Below are 20293 nucleotides of genomic sequence, written 5' to 3'. Positions count from 1 at the left end.
TTTGCATCAAAATGGCATTATTACAGTGACTTCTTTATGTCTCAAGACCTTTGTGATAATATATACTTGGTCTTCTCTTTGAATCAGTTTGGACTTTTTAGGCAGGTGGTTGAAAGCCTCAGAAGTGGCAGTTTATATAAGTTGGAGTTGGCAGGAAAGAATATTTGAAGGGAGCGCTCCTGGGAGTTTTGCATTAGGTTCATTGTGATATGCAGAATTGATGGTGTTAAAACAGTAGTGAGCTGTAACTGCTAAACTAAGTTTATTTAGTGTCAAGAGTGGTTTGATGTACTCAAAATATGAATTCCTAGCTATGCAGGGAGGAAGAAATGCACTGTGTGGAAAGTTAGACTCATTTCACCATGAGATACTGAGCAATTTATGCCGCCTGATTTGGGAAACATTGGTAGTCTGTATTCAGGAAAGAACGGGTCAGAGGCAGTGTTGTGGAGAGGGTGGATGGCAGCTCGCAGTCCTTGGCAGGAAGACACAGCAGTTTGCAATCTCTAGACAGAAGACAATGTCCAGTTTGACACATTTCGACAAACAGATGAAATGGTATTGACATATCAGTAGAGGTGAGTGATTTAAGCTGGAGGTCTCTTGCTGCCCATCCAAAGCTTCTTTGAGATATATAAAAATAAAGTTTAAATGTTCTGACCTTGAGTCTAGAGATTCCGTTTCATCCATCATAGAGGAAATCAGTATTAATCCTCATTTTGAGACATGAAAGAGGCAGTGGATGGCAGTGTGCCTTTTTTAAGTGTTGCTGAAGTGTTTGAAATCATTGTAAACCAAATAAAGCCTAAATCAGTGATGTGCTTGCTATTCTAAAATGTTCAACTTCATGCAGTCAGTAATGATGTCCAGTGAAGTGAGTCTCCAGAAAGATTTGCTTTCCTTTAAGCAAAATGCAGGAGAGGTATACTTCTAGAACATCATCACACTGGGTTTCTAAAAATCTCCAGTTCCTCAGTGTTATCAAAAGAGATAAAGGGAGGGAAAGAAGTTATTGAATACAAGAAATTTAGGATTTGTTAGCAGCTAACGTAAAGAGGAAACTAGGAATAGCAGGAAACTCTGGACACACACCCCCCAAAGTACAGTCGCTCCAAAAAATGCCTCTGCACCACCCAAAAAGAACTTGGTAAACAAGACAAGATGTAACATCTATCTAGAAGAGACAACAATCATGTCTTAACTTAGGGAACAGAGGGAGTTTCAGCAGTGATGCTGATCCATCATAGCATAGAAGAATTTGAATGGTAAAGTGTTGTGTAATTTTTGTTCCATATTTAATGAGAATAGGCAGGAATGATAAATGTGCTCATCCCCTAGAGGGATAATGAAATACGTTCCGCTCTTGACAGTAACCGTGGATGAGGTTAAACAGCTGTGAAAATGGACACTCTGAAATCATGCAGGCGTTTCAAAAGAACTAAAGAACTGACCAAGAAATCTTCTTGGCTTCTGTGATGTATCACAGAACATTGGGGCTTGGAAGGGACCTCGAAAGATCATCCAGTCTAATGCCCCTGCCAGGGCAGGAACACCTGGAGTAGGTCACACAGGAATGTGTCCAGGTTGGTTTTGAAATTCTCCAGAGAAGGAGAATAGCCATTACCTCTCTGGGCAGCCTGTTTTAGTGTTTTGTCACCCTCACAGTGAGCTTGAAACCTATTTGAGATGCTATATGTCCCTGGGTGGAGGTGGCATTGAGGAGACTAAACAGGATAAGTATATCAAGTAGGCACTGCTTATTGATCCTGGGTAGAATAAGGAGACAGTGAGTGTAGGGGTTTGGTCAATTAGGAATTTAAAACTGATGATTGAAGCAAATGAATCTGTATTTACATAAAGTTGTAATGGTTGCGTCACACTTCAATTACTTTCTTGAACTAAAAGAAGGTAACAGTCCCAGTATAATTACATAAATCCTTGAAAAAATATTTGACTTTAACGTATAAGTGCCTTAGAATTTTCCTGTGTTAACCAGAGCATGCCTTAAGTAGAAGGAAAAATAAGAGTAATTAGAAATGGCTTTTTTGGTGTCTGTTTCAAAGATGATGACTTGATGTTAAGCCACTTTATCAGTGACTTGCAGAGAAGAAAGAAAATCTATTTTGATGAGACTTACAGATAATGAAGATTTAGGGTGTGATAAATAACCAGGAGGATGGGTAGCTATGTTCTTTTTGGAAGGTGGGCTCTCAATATCCATGTTAGCGTGGGCAGATCTGAAATTACAAGTACAGCTTGCATGCATTCCTAGTTTTAAGTGATAAACTTTCCTCTTGAGAAGCTGGAATCCTCAGAAAAGCTTAAAGAGCCATCGTGGGTTAAATTACTAAATACCAGCTTCGTGTAGTTGAGTGGACAGAACTGATGTGGTGCTTGCTTAGACCTGGGGGGAATGTTCAGCAGAAGTAGAGACCATATTACGCATCAGCTTAGTCCTGCTTCAGCATGAAGTGCTCTTTCCTGGTGTCCATGGCAACATGTGGAAAATTTAGAAGCAGTTCAATGAAAATATCCTAAAAGATAAAGCAAAAGAAAAAATGTAGTTGCAGAAAAAAACGTACTGTGATTGGTTACTTTACCAATGAGAAGACTGAGAATTAAGTTGCTTGCACTAAGTGGATGCACGCATTGGGTATGGTATGAAGAGAACCAGTAACTAGGTGCTAAAGCTGGGGGAATTCAAGGAAGCAATTTAAGTCTAAATTAACAGGAGTAACAACTGTAACCAGCTAGCAAGCATTATAGTGGTTTCTCAGTTGCTGGAAGTATTCAAATCAAATGTGTATTCAAATCAAAATTAAATGTGTTACTAAATGATATGTGGCTGAAGTTCCTGCTACTAGAACTGCAGCAGGAATTAATTCAGGAAATTATTATAGCCTGTATTATTCATAAGGTCATACTAGACAATCAAAATAATTTCTTTTGGATTAAAAAACCCTCTTTAAATGAGTCTCTGAATTATTAAAGTATCATCTTTGTGGTACTGTGATAGAAGGTAATGTGACAACTTAGTCATAGGGCATTACTGGCTTGCTTATTTAGTGATGTTTAATTGCAGGGAAGGCCAGATAAGCAGAGATGAGGTCTTACCTTTCTGAAATCACTGTGAGGCTGCCATTTACTTTTAGTGGCTGCAAAATCTTGTGTTCTCAAACTTCATGGAGTTCTGGGAATTGAACTGATCCAATGAGATCCTGAGCTGTTTTGAGTCTTAGTTGCCTGAAAAGATTTTGTTTTCTGGGTAATGGTATGGTGGCTGAAGGCATCCAAGGAGCCTTGTAATTCAGCTAGGAAGAGATCTGTTGATCTCTGATGTGTAGCTCTGTGCTCAAGATGGTGCTGTTTGGCTCCTGCTCATCTTTAGTTAGGCAGTGTGTCTTTGTATGCTGCAGAATTATTTTTTGGGCTCTTTGAAGTATCAGCTTATGAAATGTAGAGGGAAGTGAAATAAGGTAGTAATTAGCATAGATTTTGATTCTGTTTCTGTTGTCCTTGGGCTGTTGTGAATAGTCAGTATACAGTGGGCCTGACAGGGAAATGAGTGAGAACTTTCCTGAGCATGAGTTACTAGTAAGCCATTGTCTAGTCTGGCAATTGTATGCAGCTACCTAACCTTGTCAGAGTGATTAAAAAGCAACTTCTTGCATCTGCAAAATGATGACATTAATGTTTTTCTGCCTGTGGCTTGCAGTGCTTTGGCACTGAGCACGCCAGATCTTTTTTAAAGATCAGTTCACGCTAACTTTTCTTGCAAAAGCACTTCCTGACTATTTATAAGTACACTATGCTTTGAAGCTATGGTAACTGTGCTGTTTTCTTCCAGTTGGCTCTGCAGTATGTGTTAGTGGCCAGGGAGCTTGTCCTACTATTAAACACTGTAACATCAGCGACTGTGAAAATGTTGGACTTTATATTACAGACCATGCACAGGTATTTTTCAAGGTTTTGGGTTGTTGTCCTGGGTTTCTTTCTTTGGGTTTTTTTTGGGGGGGCATTGTTTTGTTCGATAAAATGGTTTACTGTTCTTGATTTCCACCTTTAATTTACTTTTTTATTTCCCAGGGAATATATGAGGACAATGAGATCTCCAATAATGCATTAGCAGGGATTTGGGTTAAAAACCATGGAAATCCTATTATCAGACGGAACCACATTCATCATGGACGTGATGTTGGCGTCTTCACTTTCGACCATGGCATGGTAACGTACATGTTTCCTTTTAAAGAAAGAAAAAAACAAACTTGCCCAGCTAAAATCTTTGTATTTTGCCTGTCTTTGAAGAAATGCTTTTATATGTGAACAGATAGTTAAAAATATGCTTCCTGTTCTTACCCTGTCCGTCAGTGGGCATCTCCATTTTAAAGACAATTCCATCTGAAAGGGGTTGAAGCAAGCTTTTTGCAGTTGATTGGCAGCATGTTACATTGAATTATGTTGCAGTGACAAAACAGCTCATGAAATGGGATGTAAATGGTAGGTTTACATTTACATTATTGCTTCATTCTTTTTTATTTTGAAACAATAAAAAAGAATATGCTGGAGTATTTGAAGTCTTTGTGAAGACTTGATCAGTCTTATTTTAATGTGAAGTCTCTGAAAGAAAGGATTTGTCCAGCTTCTCTCAGAAAAGGACATTCAAAGCACAGAGTTAGTTGTGAAATTTTAGCAGAATTTAGTTAATTCAGGCCTTGCTTCATAAAAAATACTTGTTTCTGTGGGATAAAGGTGATCATTTCCATTTGCATGTAAAGTAGCAAGTAACAAATTTCCATAGCTTGTTTGTTGAAACAAACAGTGATTTTTTTGCCACTAAAATAAAATATTATCTTCTGATTTGTTTTAGCAAAATATTCTGCCTGTCTTCCAAACAGTGCCAAGTTGTTTTTTTTTCCCTGCTTAAATGACCAAGTCCTAATTCCTCCCACCCAGCTGGCAAAATGAGCAGTTTTCTTCTGGTCACTCTTAAAATGGCAGGTTTTTAGGAAGTTCGCAGCCAGTGGAAGCAGGGGCAGCTGTCTTGGGAGGACCACAGGGAGGCTGTCTGGTTGTGTTGGGATTGGGTCAGGAAGGCCAGGACATGGATGGAGTTGGACTTAGTAAGGGTTGCACATAATAATAGGGACTTCTACAGATATGTCAACCAGAAAAGGAAGGTCAAAGCAAGCAAACCCCACCCTTGATTAGCAAGACTGACAAAGTGACAAGGAGAAGGCTGAGGTACTTAACTTTGCGTCAGTCTGCACTGGCAGCTTCTCTTCCCACATGTCCTGAGTCAATGAACTGCAAGACTGGGACCAAGGTAGCAAAGTCTGTGAGACTTGATGAGATGCATCCCAGAGTCCTGAGGGAACTGGCTGGTGTAGTCAGCTCTCTATGATACCTGAAAAGTTGTGGCAGTCAGATGAGGTGCTCCCTGGTGAATTGAAAAAGGGAAACGTTGCATCCATTTTAAGAAGGATGCAGTGGGTGGAGATCAGTGATGAGTGATGTTCCTCAGAGGTCTGTACTGGGACCATTACTGTGTAATATGCCAAAGGAACGGGGTGTCATCCAGAGGGTCCTGGACAAGCTGGAGAAGGGGGCCCACGTGAACCTTATGAGGCTCACCAAGGCCATGTAGAAGATTTTGCACCTGAGTCAGGGCAATGCCAAGCAAAAATGCAGGTTGGAGGACGAAGTGATTAAGAACACCTCTGGACTTTGGGGGTAGTGGTGGATGAAAAGATGAATCTGAACCATCAATAGGCATTTGCAGCCCAGAGGGCCTACTGTATCCTAAGCTCCATCAAAAGAACTTTTCCACTCTGCTGTCATGAGACCTCACCCGGAATCCTCAGCACAAGAAAGATACAGACCTGTTGGAGTGGGTCCATAGATGGCCACAACAAAGAGGTCTGGAGCACCTCTGCTGTGGGGACAGTCTGAGACAATTGGGGCTGTTCATCCTCAGAAGAGAAGGCTCTGGTGAGACCATAATGTAGCCTTTTGTTCTTAAAGGAGGCCTGTAAGTAAGATGGGGATAATCTTTCTAGCAAGGCCTGTTTTGACAGGATGAGGGCCAACAGTTTTAAACTGAAAGAGGAGGAGATTTAGACTGGACATAAAGAAGAAATTTTTACACGGGAGCTGGTAAGGCACTGGGACAAGTTGTCCAAAGAGGTGGTAGATGCCCCATTCAAGGCCAGTTTTTCTGGGGCTCTGAGAAACCTGGTCTTGTTGAAGATGTCCCTTCTCATGTGTATTCCCTATCGCATAGCGTTTTGTTCCTAGCTATAGGACCTGACACACTCCTTGCCTAACTATGGCTAGATATGCTAGGCCTGTTCTTTGGCAAGAAGACAATAACATTAGATCCACAGATGTGATTTGTAAGTAAATGTCTTTTGTCATCAGAGTTTTGCTGGTAGCTCTTGTTTGGTTCCTGAGAAAAGTAAATACTTGTAAAAATGCCTGTAAAATTGCTGCAGACAGTAATGGCTTTGACTAGCTCAGAGAGGTGAGACCAGGGCACTTTGGCAAGGCACAGCTTAGGTATAGGCTGGACCTCTGTTTTCTTTGTTTCCTCACTTAATCTTCTAAGCTGTGGATGCAGTATTCCTTCCATATTCTCCATGTATTTAATCTTGCTATCTCCACCACCTCTACCCCTTACTTAGTATGTTCAGAGATCTGTGCTTGTTCACTTGTTCCAGTGAAGATGTTGCTGACTACAACTACCTGAAGAGAGGCTGTAGCCAGGTGGGGGTTGGTCTCTTCTGCCAGGCAACCAGCAACAGAACAAGGGGACACAGTCTCAAGTTGTGCCGGGGGAGGTCTGGGCTGGATGTTAGGAGGAGATTCTTTGCAGAGAGAGTGATTGGCATTGGAATGGACTGCCCAGGGAGGTGGTGGAGTCACTGTCCCTGACTGTGTTCAAGCAAAACCTGGCTGAGGCACTTAGTGCCACGGTCTAGTTGACTGGCTAGGGCTGGGTGCTAGGTTGGACTGGATGATCTTGGAGGTCTCTTCCAATCTGATTGCTTCTATGATCTTGAAGTAGTCTTCCTCCTAAAGAAAATGTTTATTAATTCAGGTACTAAATTGCTTTAGCTTTGCTCTTCTGCAGGAGGGTTTTGTGCACTGTGTGCTGCTGTTGCCTAGGTCTTAGATGGCTACTGAATAACACAGTAATCTCTCTTGAGGAGACATTTATAGGGGGAAATACATTTCCATAATTTTTATAAATTATTAATGCCATTAGAGCTAATACATACATTGAAAGCTTTCAGCAAAACAACCACCACCATCAAACAACAAACCAACCAACAGCAAAACCACAAAAACAATCAAACAAACAGAACCAAAACAACAAAAAACCCAAGCATTAAAAACCCCCCAAAATAAACCCAAACAACAAAAAAATCCCCACACCAACTAACCAAAAAACAGCCATGTAGTTTTATCATAGGTAAGATGAGGAGAAACAACTGTTTTTTTGAAGACTGATGTTTTGATCCTTGACTTGGGTATACTTAAGGCTCACTACATCATGCATCTTTTTTTTCCTTTGTTTGGCTATCTTCCTTCTCACTTCAAACCTGGTCAGGTGCTTGAGAAGTGGTGGGAACCTGGAAATAGTACTAACAGGCAGTCTACTGTGGATAGGAACTACTGAGGTCTTTCAACTTTGCATTAAAATTGCTGGGGAGGTGAAGCAGCAATGCAGTAGCAGTTAGAGCTGTTTGATTTGCAGTTTCCTGGACTCGGAGGAGGTAAACAGGTCATGGAGTGTTGTGGAGTGTTATTTTTTGCTGCTGACCTAAAATCTTGCAAGTGGGAGGTCAGATGTGATGGGATTCTGCTCTGTTAGGTGCCTCTTCCCCACTCCTAGTAACATCCTGAGGAATGTCTTTGTTCTGTGTTGGGCAAGACTGTACCAGTGCAGAAGAATGGCCTTCTAGGAGTCTTCTGACAGGTTCCTTTACATAATTTTGTATTCTCTAGGGTTTGGCTGTTTTGCAGAGTGTAGTGGCAAATTGAAGATGTTCCATCTTTGGTTTAGATTATCTCATTGTTTGGCTGCTGCCTCATTTAAGCTTATTAACATACTGTATAAGCACTTCTTATCCACTTCAGTGGATACATCTCTCTGTGCATACATCACTCCAAGACTTAAAGAGGCTCAGAAATATGTAATGATTTCGGCTGTAAAAGGTAGTAGACGAGAGTGCTTCAGTAACTCCTCGAGGGGAGATGTCTGTATGTAGAACAGGGGGTTAATTGGAAGGTCTGGCTGGAAGTTGCTTCTAGTTTAAATATTAAATACAAAATACTTAAAAAAAAAAAAATCTAAAAGCCAGACTGAATTCACACAGAATCACAGGAAAATAGGGATTGGAAGGGATCTTGAAAGATCATCCAGTCTGACCCCAGTGCCAGAGCAGGATCACTTAGAATAGGTCACACAGGAATGCATCTGGAGAAGGAATCTCCACAACCTCTCTGGGCAGCCTGCTCCAGGGCTCTGTCACCCTGACAGTGAAAAAGTTTTTCCTTCTGCTCACGTGGAACCTCCTCTGCTCCAGCTTGCACCCATTGCCCCTTGTGCTGTCATTGGACATCACTGAGCAGAGCCTGGCTCTGTCCTACTGACACTTAACCCTTTCACATCTTTAGTGACCTGAGTGAGGTCACGTCTTAGTCTCCTGTTCTCCAAGCTAAAGAGACCCAGCTCCCTCAGCCTTTTCTCGTCGGGGAGATGTTCCACTCCTTTCAGTACTTTTGTGGCTCTGGTTGATATTCAATAGGAGTGTATTTGATCTGTTTCCTTACCCATGGAATGCCTGTTCCAGCACTGTGATCAGCATTACATCACAAGCAAAATGAAATAGAAATCAATTTCTTGTTTTAAGGCAACACTGACACAATTTTCTTCCCCTCTGCTTCCACCACAGTCTACTTTTGATCTTTCAGGCACAAACCTGACACCCCTAAACAAATTAAAGGACTTTCTATGTTCACTTCTCTTCATTCTCTTCTGTATATTTTTGTTTGTTTGTGATTGTGTTTTTCAGTGGTGTTTTTCATTTGGTTGGTTTTGTTTTGAGGGGAGGGTTGTCCCCTTCCCCTCCCTAGTATATTTGGTTGGTTGTTTTTGGTATTTAGTTTTTTTGGGGGTTAGGGTTTTTTTGTGTTGTGGTTTTGGTTTTTGGTTGGTTTTGGGTTGATTTTTGTTTGGTTATTTTTATTGCTTGTGACTGAAGTGGGTTAAGTACATTCCAGTGCTGAATTCCTACCCTGCACATTCTTTGCCGTGAGCTTCTGTGCCAGAGTGCTGGCTCGGAAAGGTTCAGGAGTGCTTTGGTTTGGGTTTTTCTTTTATTTTTCAGTTTTATGCTGTCAGACTGTTCTTTGTGTTTTGATACTTGTAGAAACTTAACCTCCTCTTTTTGAACTGGCAATATTCTGACATTTGCCTTAGTGCTTGTGCCAAATATTTAACAAGCAGGCATTAAAAATGCAGCATGGTGCTGGCAGAGCCTTTGGTGCTTTACTCTGACCTCTTGCCGTTGCCTGAGATGAGCTACTAGACCTTTGTTAGAAATTTTATTTAGTAGTTGCATGCAAGCAACAGAGAAGTCCTGATTTACTGTAAGAACAAGCATAACTTTATAGTTCAAAGCTGAAATGTAGGCACAGCACTCCTCATTTTTGCTGCTCCCAAAGGGGAAACGTAGCAGGATTGGGTTTTTTCTTGATGAAAGAAAAATGTAGTAGCATGTGTCTGAGTTAAATGATTCTGACTAGTTCACAGCTCAGTCTTTTAAATACTGCAAATCAAACGGTTTGAAAGAAGTGTATAGGAAGTCCAAGTAATACCAATGAGTCTTCTGCCAGTTTCTGTACAGACTACGTAAGGACTCTGCTGGCCTTATGCTGCAGTAGCAAATTTCTCCAGTGCACTAAAAATAAAGGGTTTCTTTTGTGTCATGAGTGTGGTTTGCTTTGTGCTGCATTTGGGTTTTTAGAAAACCCACCAGCTCTCAAAGAAAGGCGTTGGGAGGCAGAATGTTATACAACTTTTCTTTTTTCTTCTATGGTACCAGTCACAATTTTATTGCTCATTAATTAAGTTGATATGGAGTCAAATACTCTTTAGCAGTGCCTGTCTGTCTGTCTTGGTCTCCGGGGTTTTTTCTTGCCCTGTTGAGATGACAAGTAGATACTTAGCAAGTGTTAACACTTTCACAGTTACCTCTCTATTTTATTTTTTTCTCTTGCGTTCCTTTCCCCCCCCCTTTTCTCCACCCCTGCCCTTTCCCTCCTTTCCCCCCCCCTTTCTTTTTTTTCCCTCCTTTCCCCCCCTCCTCTCTCTTTTTTTTCTTCCCCCTCCTCTCTCTTTTTTTTCTTCCCCCTCCTCTCTCTTTTTTTTCTTCCCCCTCCTCTCTCTTTTTTTTCTTCCCCCTCCTCTCTCTTTTTTTTCTTCCCCCTCCTCTCTCTTTTTTTTCTTCCCCCTCCTCTTTTTTTTCTTTCCCCTCCTCTCTCTTTTTTTTCTTTCCCCTCCTCTCTCTTTTTTTTCTTTCCCCTCCTCTCTCTTTTTTTTCTTCCCCCTCCTCTCTCTTTTTTTCTTTAAATACCTGTTTGTTTCTCAGATAATAACCTGAAATACCTCTGTGTTTCTGTAATGTGATCTTTGAGACAGAGAAAAACAGCCTATTTAGAAATGCATGGGGGAAAATTCCTCTGAGAAGAAAAGCAGGGAACAAAATCCCATCAGTTGGAAGTTTTAACCCCTACTGCATTTCAAAGCAGGATTTGTTAGGTGAGATAAAATGCAGAAAGCAAAAAAAAAAATTAAAAAGCCAAGTTCAATTACCGAGGTAGTCTTGATGTTAAAAGTCTTCTGAGCTTGTCCAGCTGTGCGGGATCCCTTCTTGATCACAATGTCAGTTTTTCCTGTGTGCTCACTGTTGTGTGGAAGCAGTCAGCATTACCATTCCTGTGGTGTTTGTCTGTCTGTGATTACTTTCTCTGCTCATACTTTAACAGGCTGTGCCAGTGTGTGCTTGCCCCCACTTTCTGTCACTGTAGCTGTCATCTTGTGCTTTGCCTGACTGGTATTTAAGTAATTTGGTGCACAGAGCTGCGTTTTAATATTTAGGATTTTTTCAAGCAGGAAGCTGCCGCTGCGGTATCCAGAGTCTCCTTACACTTGTTTATTTTCCATATAGCATTGTTAATCCTTTTTTTCAAGTGTATCACTTTATTCTTTTATCAACCACTGATCAAACCTGGCACTGTCAGGTGCTGCATCTTCCAGGTTCTTCTACTGCTAGTTGATGAGTTACAACTAGAAATTACCACAGAGACCACAAGTAAAATGCTCAGCACACCTAGAAATCGTTCTTAGAAGGTGGTGGAGGCAACATGAGACTTGCAGTCTCTCTTTGTAGAGGAGTGTTGACCCTTCCTGACTGTAACAGCTGCCTGGCAGTGTGTCCATCAAGGATCTGGGCTTGAGCTGGCTGACATCTGGGCAGAGCTTAAGAGCTGTGGGTTGGGCAGCCTTTGTGTGCTGTTAGATGTTAGTGGCAAGAAAGGAGCAGGCTGTTTCTAATGGCCTTACTTGTTATATCTGGAGCTGGTAGTAAGCTTTGGATTTGCAAACAGCATTAGTGGGCCAAATGGATAGTGAATCATTTAACTCTGTGCTTAGAAGTTCCTTGTTATTTCCTTGTTGAGAAAATACTTGCTAACTGTCCAAGAAGAAAATGATATCTGAATCATAAAAAAAACTCTTCTTGAAAGGAGGAATGGTTGTGATAGCTGGAAAAGATACCAGGAATTGCCTGGGGGCATCTTAAAGACTGAGATAAATTTACCTTTTCTCCCTAAGGGCTGAATTTGGGCCAGAGAAAGTGTTGGTTTCCACCAAGAACAGCATAGGCAGTCTGGGAAGGAATTGGTTGCTCAGGGATGTGGAAAACAGCAGTTTTGTTGGTTTGACTAAATTCAGTGTGAGAGTTATGCATGTAGGTGGGGTTCAGACATGGTTTTAAGTGCACAAATACACTGAATTTAATTGCATCAGCTCAAAGTCAGCCAAAGTTCAGCTTAAGCTGACTCTGCCTGAGGTTGACTGGACTTCTTAATGCAGCTTCTCCTTATGAATATTGAATGTTAGGAGATCTTACCAGCAGAAAGCCTTGACCTTCTGATCCAGCAGTCAGTCATACAAAGGAATCTTCCCTCACAGAGGCTTATAGCAGATTGTTAGTTTCTTCTGAGTCAGTGGTCCTATTTCCTTTGAGAAGGTAGAAGAAGCAATCATTTTGATAACTTCATTTTCTGCTTTCTGAGGAAATGTCACCTGCAGTCTGCTGTCAGATGATATTCTGGTGTTTTAGGGCATAGGAGGCAAAATACAATTAATCTGCAGGAACCTTTTCTGTTCCTCTCTGAAGCTGCACGTTATGTTGATACAGTGGGACACACGCAGAAGTGAAGGAGCTGGAGCCTTCTATTTCACTTCACTTCCAAGCAAATTTAAAAGTTACACAGTCTAGGGTATCACGTTCAGAAGTTAAAAGTGTTTGTACCAAAATTTCCTTCCTATTAAATAACAGCACTCGTTGAAGGTTGCAAAGGTATTGCCAGCCATATGACAAAGGCTCTGCTGGTCTGCAACTTCTGCATAGCCTCCAAAGAGAAGGTAATTAAAAAGATAACCAGGCCACTTATAGTAATATTTTAATTGAAATCAAGTATTCCATTAAGAGGTTTAAGCTTTGCATTAGAGCAAATTGTCATCTCACTTAAGTTTCTCTGAGAGGTTCATTTTGGGTGAAAATGAGGAGGGGAAAAAAAAGCTGTTTCTTTGGGATAAGAAATCCCAAAGACTGCCTATTGACTGTGTGTCTCTGAAATCTCCTTCAGGTTCCCCTTCAGATTTATTGTCTGGCATCTCTGAAAACATTTTGACTTCCTATGAAGAACTCTAATCCCAAATCCTTGAAGACACACACACACACACACCCCCTCCCATTCTGAATATTTACAGGAAGTAGACTTTTTCCATTTAGCTTTTTCATCTGTCACCCAGAGGGGCCTGGGGTGTTTACACTGATAGTAATTTTCTGGAGAACATTTAATCAGTGCTGTGCCTTTCCTGGCTGCAGCCTTTAAAGCAGGAAGAAATGCACACTGCCTTGATTTCCACTTTGGGCTGTATGTATTTCTGCTTCTTTTGCTGGGCACAGTGTGTTTGATCAGTCCCTTAGCAACAGTGCAGCAGACTGCTTTCTACCTAGGCTGGCAGGAACTTAGAGAATCAGAGTTATTTTGCTTGGAAAAGACTTCTAAGGTTGAGTCCGGCTGTCAGCCTAAGACCACCATGACCATTAAACCATGTTCCAGAGTGCCATGTCCAAACATTTCTTCAACACCTCTGGGGATGGTGACTCTACCACTTCCCTGGGCAGCCTGTTCCAATGCCTGACCACTCTTGCAAGAAAGGTGTTTTTTTCTAATCTCCATCCTGAACCTCCCCTGGCACAATTTTAGGCTGTTTCCTCTAGTTCTGTCACCTAAGGGACTGATCCTTACCTCACTCCAACCTCCTCTGAGGGAGTTGAGCAAATGAGATTTCCCCTCAGGCTCCACTTCTCCAGACTGAACAATCCCAGTTCCTTCAGCCACTCCTTATAAGGCTTGTTCTTTATACCCTTTGCCAGGTTTATTGCCCTTCTCAACAGAGTAATTTTTGTGTGAAAGGTGGTAGAAGCCCCAAGACTGAGGTGCTCATTCTGGTAGACTCTGTGAGTAGAAACACTGGGATCCATTTATGCTTTTTTCATAGTTGAAAGGTAAAGCAAGTCTCATCATTAGCAAGACTAAGTAACTGACTTCAGTGGCCAAAGGAGAACTAGAATTGAGATGAAGCAGCTATTAGGGTGACCAGGATTGGTGAAAGTTGAGCCCTTTTCCTTTGGAGTCAGATGTTTTAGCTGTATATAAGTTACCAGTTCATTTGAAACAGGTCATCTTTTGCATGACGATAACTTTAGCTAGAATCATAGAGTGTTTATACCAGAGGTGGCTTTGCAGAGCACAATGAGGCAAACAGGTAGGACAGAGAGTCACAAAACTCCTTCACATCTTTCAACCTAGGGTGCAAGAGACAGTGCTGTTGTGGTTTCAGCAGCAGCAGAGTACTGCTTTGAATGTCTTGTGCAAGGTTGTGTATGAAAAAGTTCTGAAACCGTGTTAGGAAAATGCACTGGAAGGGCTGATAGTTACTTGGCATGGCCCTGGAATGAACTAGAGGCAAAGAAATGATCAGGCAGAAAATAACCATTTTTGGCAGAGGGATTTTTTTTCAGATGGACTGGTTCATCCTGCTACCAGACGAGTGCTTGTTGGCACAGCAAAAGGAGCATGCCTGGGATGGCTTGGTACAATGCCTGTTGGGGCTTTTTTCCCCCAGCCTCCCTTTAGCTGTACTGTTTATAAAGCATTTGTGGAAATAACAGCATTGTTGTATTCCCACTATGACTTTTATAGTGTCTAAATGGAAATGCCCACCACTTATACAAGACAAAAGGAAAAAAGTGAAGAGGAGGGAAAAACTGTTTACCAGTAGGCCTGCCAAATCAATTTAGCTTTGGAAAAATGACTCCTCTCCTGTGCCCATATGTGTTTATTCTGACCAGTTACTGCAAAGACATTTCTTCCTAAATAAATCGTGGTCTTGCCAGATATATTAATGGTTTGAGTCTGAAAATAAATAGGCAGTGTTCTTCCTAACACTGTCCTCCTTATAAAACCTTGATAATTCATCCAGCTTGAGGTGTTATATCCAGAATTGGATTTTTTCTTGGTATTCCATGGGTAGTAATAAATAGCAATGCAAATGCACAGTATCTTTGAAAAAGTTTTTATTTTGGGGGGAGGGTGTGGTGTGTGGGGAATAAGTGTCAGCAGCAGTTTTAATTAGCACTGTAAGTACTTAGATCTTGCCATTTTGGGGCCTGTTTCCTTTTAAATGAGGAATGCATTTAGGAGGGGAGGGAGGAGAGGGAAACCAGGCTTAATTTTTAAAAGGACTCTTACAGAAGACTGCATATTTTGTGTCTTAAGGGTTATTTTGAAAGCTGCAACATCCACAGAAACAGGATAGCAGGTTTTGAAGTGAAAGCTTATGCCAATCCTACAGTAGTTCGGTGTGAAATCCATCATGGCCAGACCGGAGGAATCTATGTTCATGAAAAAGGAAGAGGACAATTCATAGAGAACAAAATCTATGCAAACAACTTTGCAGGTGTTTGGATTACCTCAAACAGTGACCCAACAATACGGTATAGTTTTCCTCCTTGACATTTTCCTACTGCTGAGGTATGACAGGGATGGGAAAAGGGCGATTTGATTTATTTGTAACAAACTGCTACATATATTAAAGATGAAGTTGCTGTCTGTGTTTGGGTGAATTGCTTTTTTGATTTGCATATGTACTTGGAAGTATGTATTGATAAGGAACTAAATTTTCTGTTTTGAATCTGAGCATTGTGCAGAGCTGGACACACACAGACAAGTCTAGAGTTGTACAGTGTGTTACAATGATTCCATAACGTGCCTGCTTTCCTTTCTTTAGGGGCAATGCAATTTTTAATGGGAATCAAGGTGGTGTTTATATCTTTGGTGATGGAAGAGGCCTTATTGAAGGAAATGACATTTATGGTAAGCTGATTTGCCTCTTGCATCTTGAATTCTGGGAGAAAAAAAGAGGAGTAACTAAGTTGGGTTAATGAATGTTTTTTGTTAACAGGTAACGCATTAGCAGGAATACAGATTCGAACAAACAGCTGTCCCATAGTTAGACACAACAAGATCCATGATGGTCAACATGGTGGAATTTATGTAGTAAGTATTGCCTACAAACAGGCCTAACATAACTGCTTTCTCTTCTTAAAAGTGGTGAAAAAGGGTGCTCTATGCAAAAAGTTGGATTGTACTTCACGAGTGAATATCTTGTGTTATAAATTAGCTTAGTTGTAACAGACTGAAGTTGGTGCTGTTACATTTGAAAGGTGAAGGCTCTTACAAAAGCCAGTGGCACCCTGGCTGGGATTAGGAACAGGGTGGGCAGCAGGCACATGGAGGTGATCATCTCCCTGTCCTTAGCACTGGTGAGGCCACACCTTGAGTACTGTGTTCACTTCTGGGCCACTCACTACAGGAAGGACATCAAGGTGCTGGAGCATGTCCAGAGAAGGACAGCAAAGCTGGCAAAGGGCTTGGAGCACATGGCCTACAGGGAACAGCTGATGTGGCTGGGGTTGTTCAGTCTGGAGAAGAGGAGGTTGAGGAGAGACCTCATTGCTCTCTACAGCTCCCTGAAGGGAGGTTGGAGCAAGGAGAGGGAGCAGCCTCCTGTCCTTGGTGTCAAGTGACAGGACCAGAGGAAATGGTTTCAAGCTGTGCCAGGGGAGGTTCAGGCTGGATGCTAGGAAATATTTCTTTACTGAAAGGGTTCCCAAACATTGGAATGATCTGCCCAGGGCAGTGGTGCAGTCACCATCCCTGGAGGTGTTTGTGCAGTGTGTGAACCTGGTGCTTAGGGCCATGGTTTAGTGTTGACCCTTCAGTGCTGGGCTGAGGGTTTAACTGGATGATCTTTGCAACCTGGTCTCTTGCAGCCAGATGTATTCTGGGTGTAGTGCCACAGCATTCATCTGGTTGCATGGTACTATGGAGGTATCTCTTCCACAGCCAGCAGAGGTTTGCAAGTAACACTGCAGAGCATTTGGAAAAAGGGGGACCACAGGAACGGGGAGAGGAACTTTTATATAAGAGCCTGTGGTGAAAGGATAAGAGGGGGAATGTTTTAAACCAGAGCAAGGTAGATTTAGGTTGGATACTAGAAAGAAGTTCTTTACTGTGAGGGTGGTGAGACACTGGAAGTTGTTGCCCAGGGAAGTTGTGGACATCTCATCATTGGAAGTCTTCAAGAGCAGGCTGGATGAAGCTTTGAGCAACCTGATGTAGTGGGAGGTGTCACTGCCTATGGCGGTGGAGTTGGGACTAGGTGGTCTCTAAGGTCCCTTCCAACTGAAACCATTCTCTGATTCTATGACTGTAACAATTTGCATACAGTGTGTGCACTCAAAAAGAGTGCCAATAGATACTCAAAGGGAATTCCTTTCCCACAGTGAAGTAACCCTCTTTAGGGTGGGTGGCTAGAGCCAGAAAACCACTCTTTGATGTTTGCAGGTTTTCTCAGCTCTTCCATTGTCTTTGCATTTCTTTAGCATGAAAAAGGCCAAGGCGTGATTGAGGAAAACGAAGTTTACAGCAATACTTTGGCTGGCGTCTGGGTGACAACAGGGAGCACTCCAGTCTTGAGGAGAAACAGAATACACAGTGGGAAACAAGTGAGTTGTTTTGCTCTGTGGTTATGAGCAGGCTGTAGAGGAGAAAGCTCTTGTGTGGGTTTGAGCTTTGTTACGTTGGGACTAATCATTTAATTCTCCCTGTGTTAGGTTGGAGTTTATTTTTATGACAACGGACATGGTGTGTTAGAAGACAATGACATCTATAATCACATGTACTCAGGGGTTCAGATAAGGTAAACTGCCACAACAGTTGTAGCTTGTTTGCTCTTCGGGTTTGTTTGGGGTTTTGTTGTCCTGTCTTGACTGTTCTTGCCATTCTGTTTCTAACAATAGAACTTTCTGAAATGCAGTCTGTGTGAATGATCTTCTGCTTCAACCCAACGAGAACGTTGTTACTAAGGCAGCCTGGATAGTGACTCAGAATGTGTAAAGCTAAAAATGTGTTAGTGTGTTTGGACATATCTGTATTCTTAGCAAGCTTTTTGCGGCAGTGAGGTCTGTGAGGCGTTTCTGTAGGGATGCTTGAAATGTTTGGCTGTTTTAAATGACTTCTCTGCTCACATTTCTCTCTAGAACTGGAAGCAACCCCAAAATTAGACGCAACAAGATCTGGGGTGGTCAGAACGGTGGTATTCTTGTCTATAATTCTGGTAGGTTTCTTCTCTCATCTTTATTCAGAGTTGTTTTTATGTTCTGCAGTATTATCCCTTCCCATTTATTATCCTTTTTGATTTTATTTTTTTCCACCCTTCCTTCAATTTTAGGGCTTGGATTTATAGAAGACAATGAAATTTTTGATAATGCAATGGCTGGTGTATGGATTAAAACAGACAGTAATCCTACACTAAGAAGAAATAAAATCCATGATGGAAGAGATGGAGGCATCTGTATATTTAATGGGGGAAGAGGTAGTTTTTTCCCTTACTGAGTATTCTGGCTAAAAGTTTGATTTCAGATTCAGCAGTGTCCTTTTGAAAGTGCTCTTTTAGAAACCTAGCTCCTGTCTTCTGAAGTAATGAAGTCGTAACAAACATACACTGATGCTTTTTAGCCTTAATTACATCAGCAATACTAAAATCTCTGGGAGGCAGAGAGGTTGTTAATCTCCTCCAAGATGACCGTTAGATTGCTGCTTAGGACAGTCCTTTCATTCCATCCGCATTTGTAAGCGTTGCTGTTTGACTGAAAGACATCTTGGGATTGGAGTCATGTAGCCAAAATCCTGCATCCTGAACAGTCCAGGTTCTGCTAGCGTCAAAAGATTTAGGGGCAAAAAACCCAAACCAGATCTTTAAGGAATTTTCTTGTATACTTGTAAATTTAAAAGTGGCTGTCCTCTGAAGTGCCCTGACTGTTGTGTGTCCTGATAGCAGCTTCTGATGTTTTGTAGATAATCACTTGCTGCAAATGAGCTTTAATTTTAGGTTAAGCAGTTTACTATAATCCTGGCCCTGCAGTTACAAAAATGCAAGTTAAGCTTTGCTTTGGCAGGCAAGAACAGAAAGATGTTAGAAAGAAAAGGAGGAACTATTGGGAAAGTAAAAATCCTTTAGTGCTCCCTCCAGCTGAAGATAAATTCACAGGAGTTATCTGGAGTGGTGCAAAGAACCTCAAATTCTGTTGTGTACAGTGAAAAAATGCCTTTGCTACAATTGTGCACAGAGAATACTTAGAATTGTATCCTGACTTGACAGAGCAGTTGTAATGAAGGAAGTGAATTTAAGAAGCTCTAAGAATGTGATACCTGTTGGTCTGTCATAGGTCTTCTGGAAGAGAATGATATCTTCAGGAATGCTCAAGCTGGTGTTCTTATCAGCACCAACAGCCACCCTGTGCTAAGGAAAAATCGGATATTCGATGGATTCGCTGCAGGTTTGTGTTGTCTGAATCCCATGTTGAAGTGTAAGGGCTTTGAGTAAACTCCTCCCAAGTTAACTCTTGAGTTCCTTTACCCCACAGGCCATAGACAGTTTAACTGAGTTATCCTTCAGCATAGTCTGGAAATCATCTGGCTGTTCAGAACTGTAGCCACCATCTCTTCAGAGCAGTCTCTGGAACCACTGGCATGTTGAGAAACAGCACCTAAGCTGCCTTCTCCTTTGGCTGGGAAATATTTCTCACTATTTTATACATAATGGATATAGTTAGAGCTGATCTGCTGGATGCTGCTTGCAGTGTTTTACCTCTGCTTTAATACCTGGGAACCAGCAAATCTGCAGCTTAAAGATGTTTGAATTGCATCTCAAGTTCAACTTTTCACTCCAAAACTTGAAAATGTATTAAAACAAGCATTTCTCCCTCCAGAAGAGCTGAAGAATGTTTAATGGTGGGTTTTGTGCAATTTGCTGTTTAATGACCATGGTTCCACATGTCTTGCATTCCATTCCAGCTCAACTAAAATTGCATTCTGGAGTTTTCTCCCAGCTTGCTTTCAGAAGAAGCAGCTTTCTGAGAAGAGCCTCTAAAGGTGGTGGGGGGAAAGGATAGGTTGCTGTTAAGAGCAAATGACTTGGAAGACGCAGGTACAAAGCTAAGAGTTAAAGAAATTAGGTGCCCAGCTTGAGAACCTCATTTAAAGAGATATTTTATGACGGGGTAAGGTAGGTGGCACAAGAGCATTGAAATGTGCTTGATGACCACAGCTTTAAGCAGCCAAATCTCATAACTCCCCTAAAAATACATGATGATAGTACTATTTTATTACCAGTAGTGTGTGTTTGCTGGCAGAATCCACACCTGCCAGCTGTAGCTCTTTGAAAGGATTCAGCAAAAAAACATGCAGCTCATTTTTATAGCAGATTTCTGGCTGTGTCATTTTCCTTTTTCCCCTGAGCTTATGCTAGGTTAAAAAACAAAGGAAAACCTAAACCAACGAGGTGGAGACCATGAGAGAGGTCCCT

General features: G+C 41.6%; 1 protein-coding gene across 5 annotated transcripts in view; it reads left to right on the top strand.

The window, feature by feature from the left end:
• FBXO11 (F-box protein 11) overlaps nucleotides 1-20293 on the top strand; it is an 80374-nt gene that overhangs the window by 56897 nt on the left and 3184 nt on the right. For 3 of the 5 annotated variants that reach the window (XM_064164377.1, XM_064164376.1, XM_064164378.1), the window contains exons 10-19: nucleotides 3848-3954; nucleotides 4087-4224; nucleotides 15142-15359; nucleotides 15653-15738; nucleotides 15827-15921; nucleotides 17310-17432; nucleotides 17541-17626; nucleotides 17967-18043; nucleotides 18158-18301; nucleotides 19155-19265. In XM_064164377.1, the coding sequence (XP_064020447.1) occupies nucleotides 3848-3954; nucleotides 4087-4224; nucleotides 15142-15359; nucleotides 15653-15738; nucleotides 15827-15921; nucleotides 17310-17432; nucleotides 17541-17626; nucleotides 17967-18043; nucleotides 18158-18301; nucleotides 19155-19265 (1185 nt within the window). The other 2 variants (XM_064164379.1, XM_064164380.1) reach the window with 2 other exon arrangements.

Source organism: Pogoniulus pusillus, chromosome 25 (genome assembly GCF_015220805.1).
Source record: "Pogoniulus pusillus isolate bPogPus1 chromosome 25, bPogPus1.pri, whole genome shotgun sequence".
Lineage (NCBI taxonomy): Eukaryota > Metazoa > Chordata > Aves > Piciformes > Lybiidae > Pogoniulus > Pogoniulus pusillus.
Note: the sequence above shows the minus strand (reverse complement) of the source record. Positions and strands in the feature narration are given on the sequence as shown.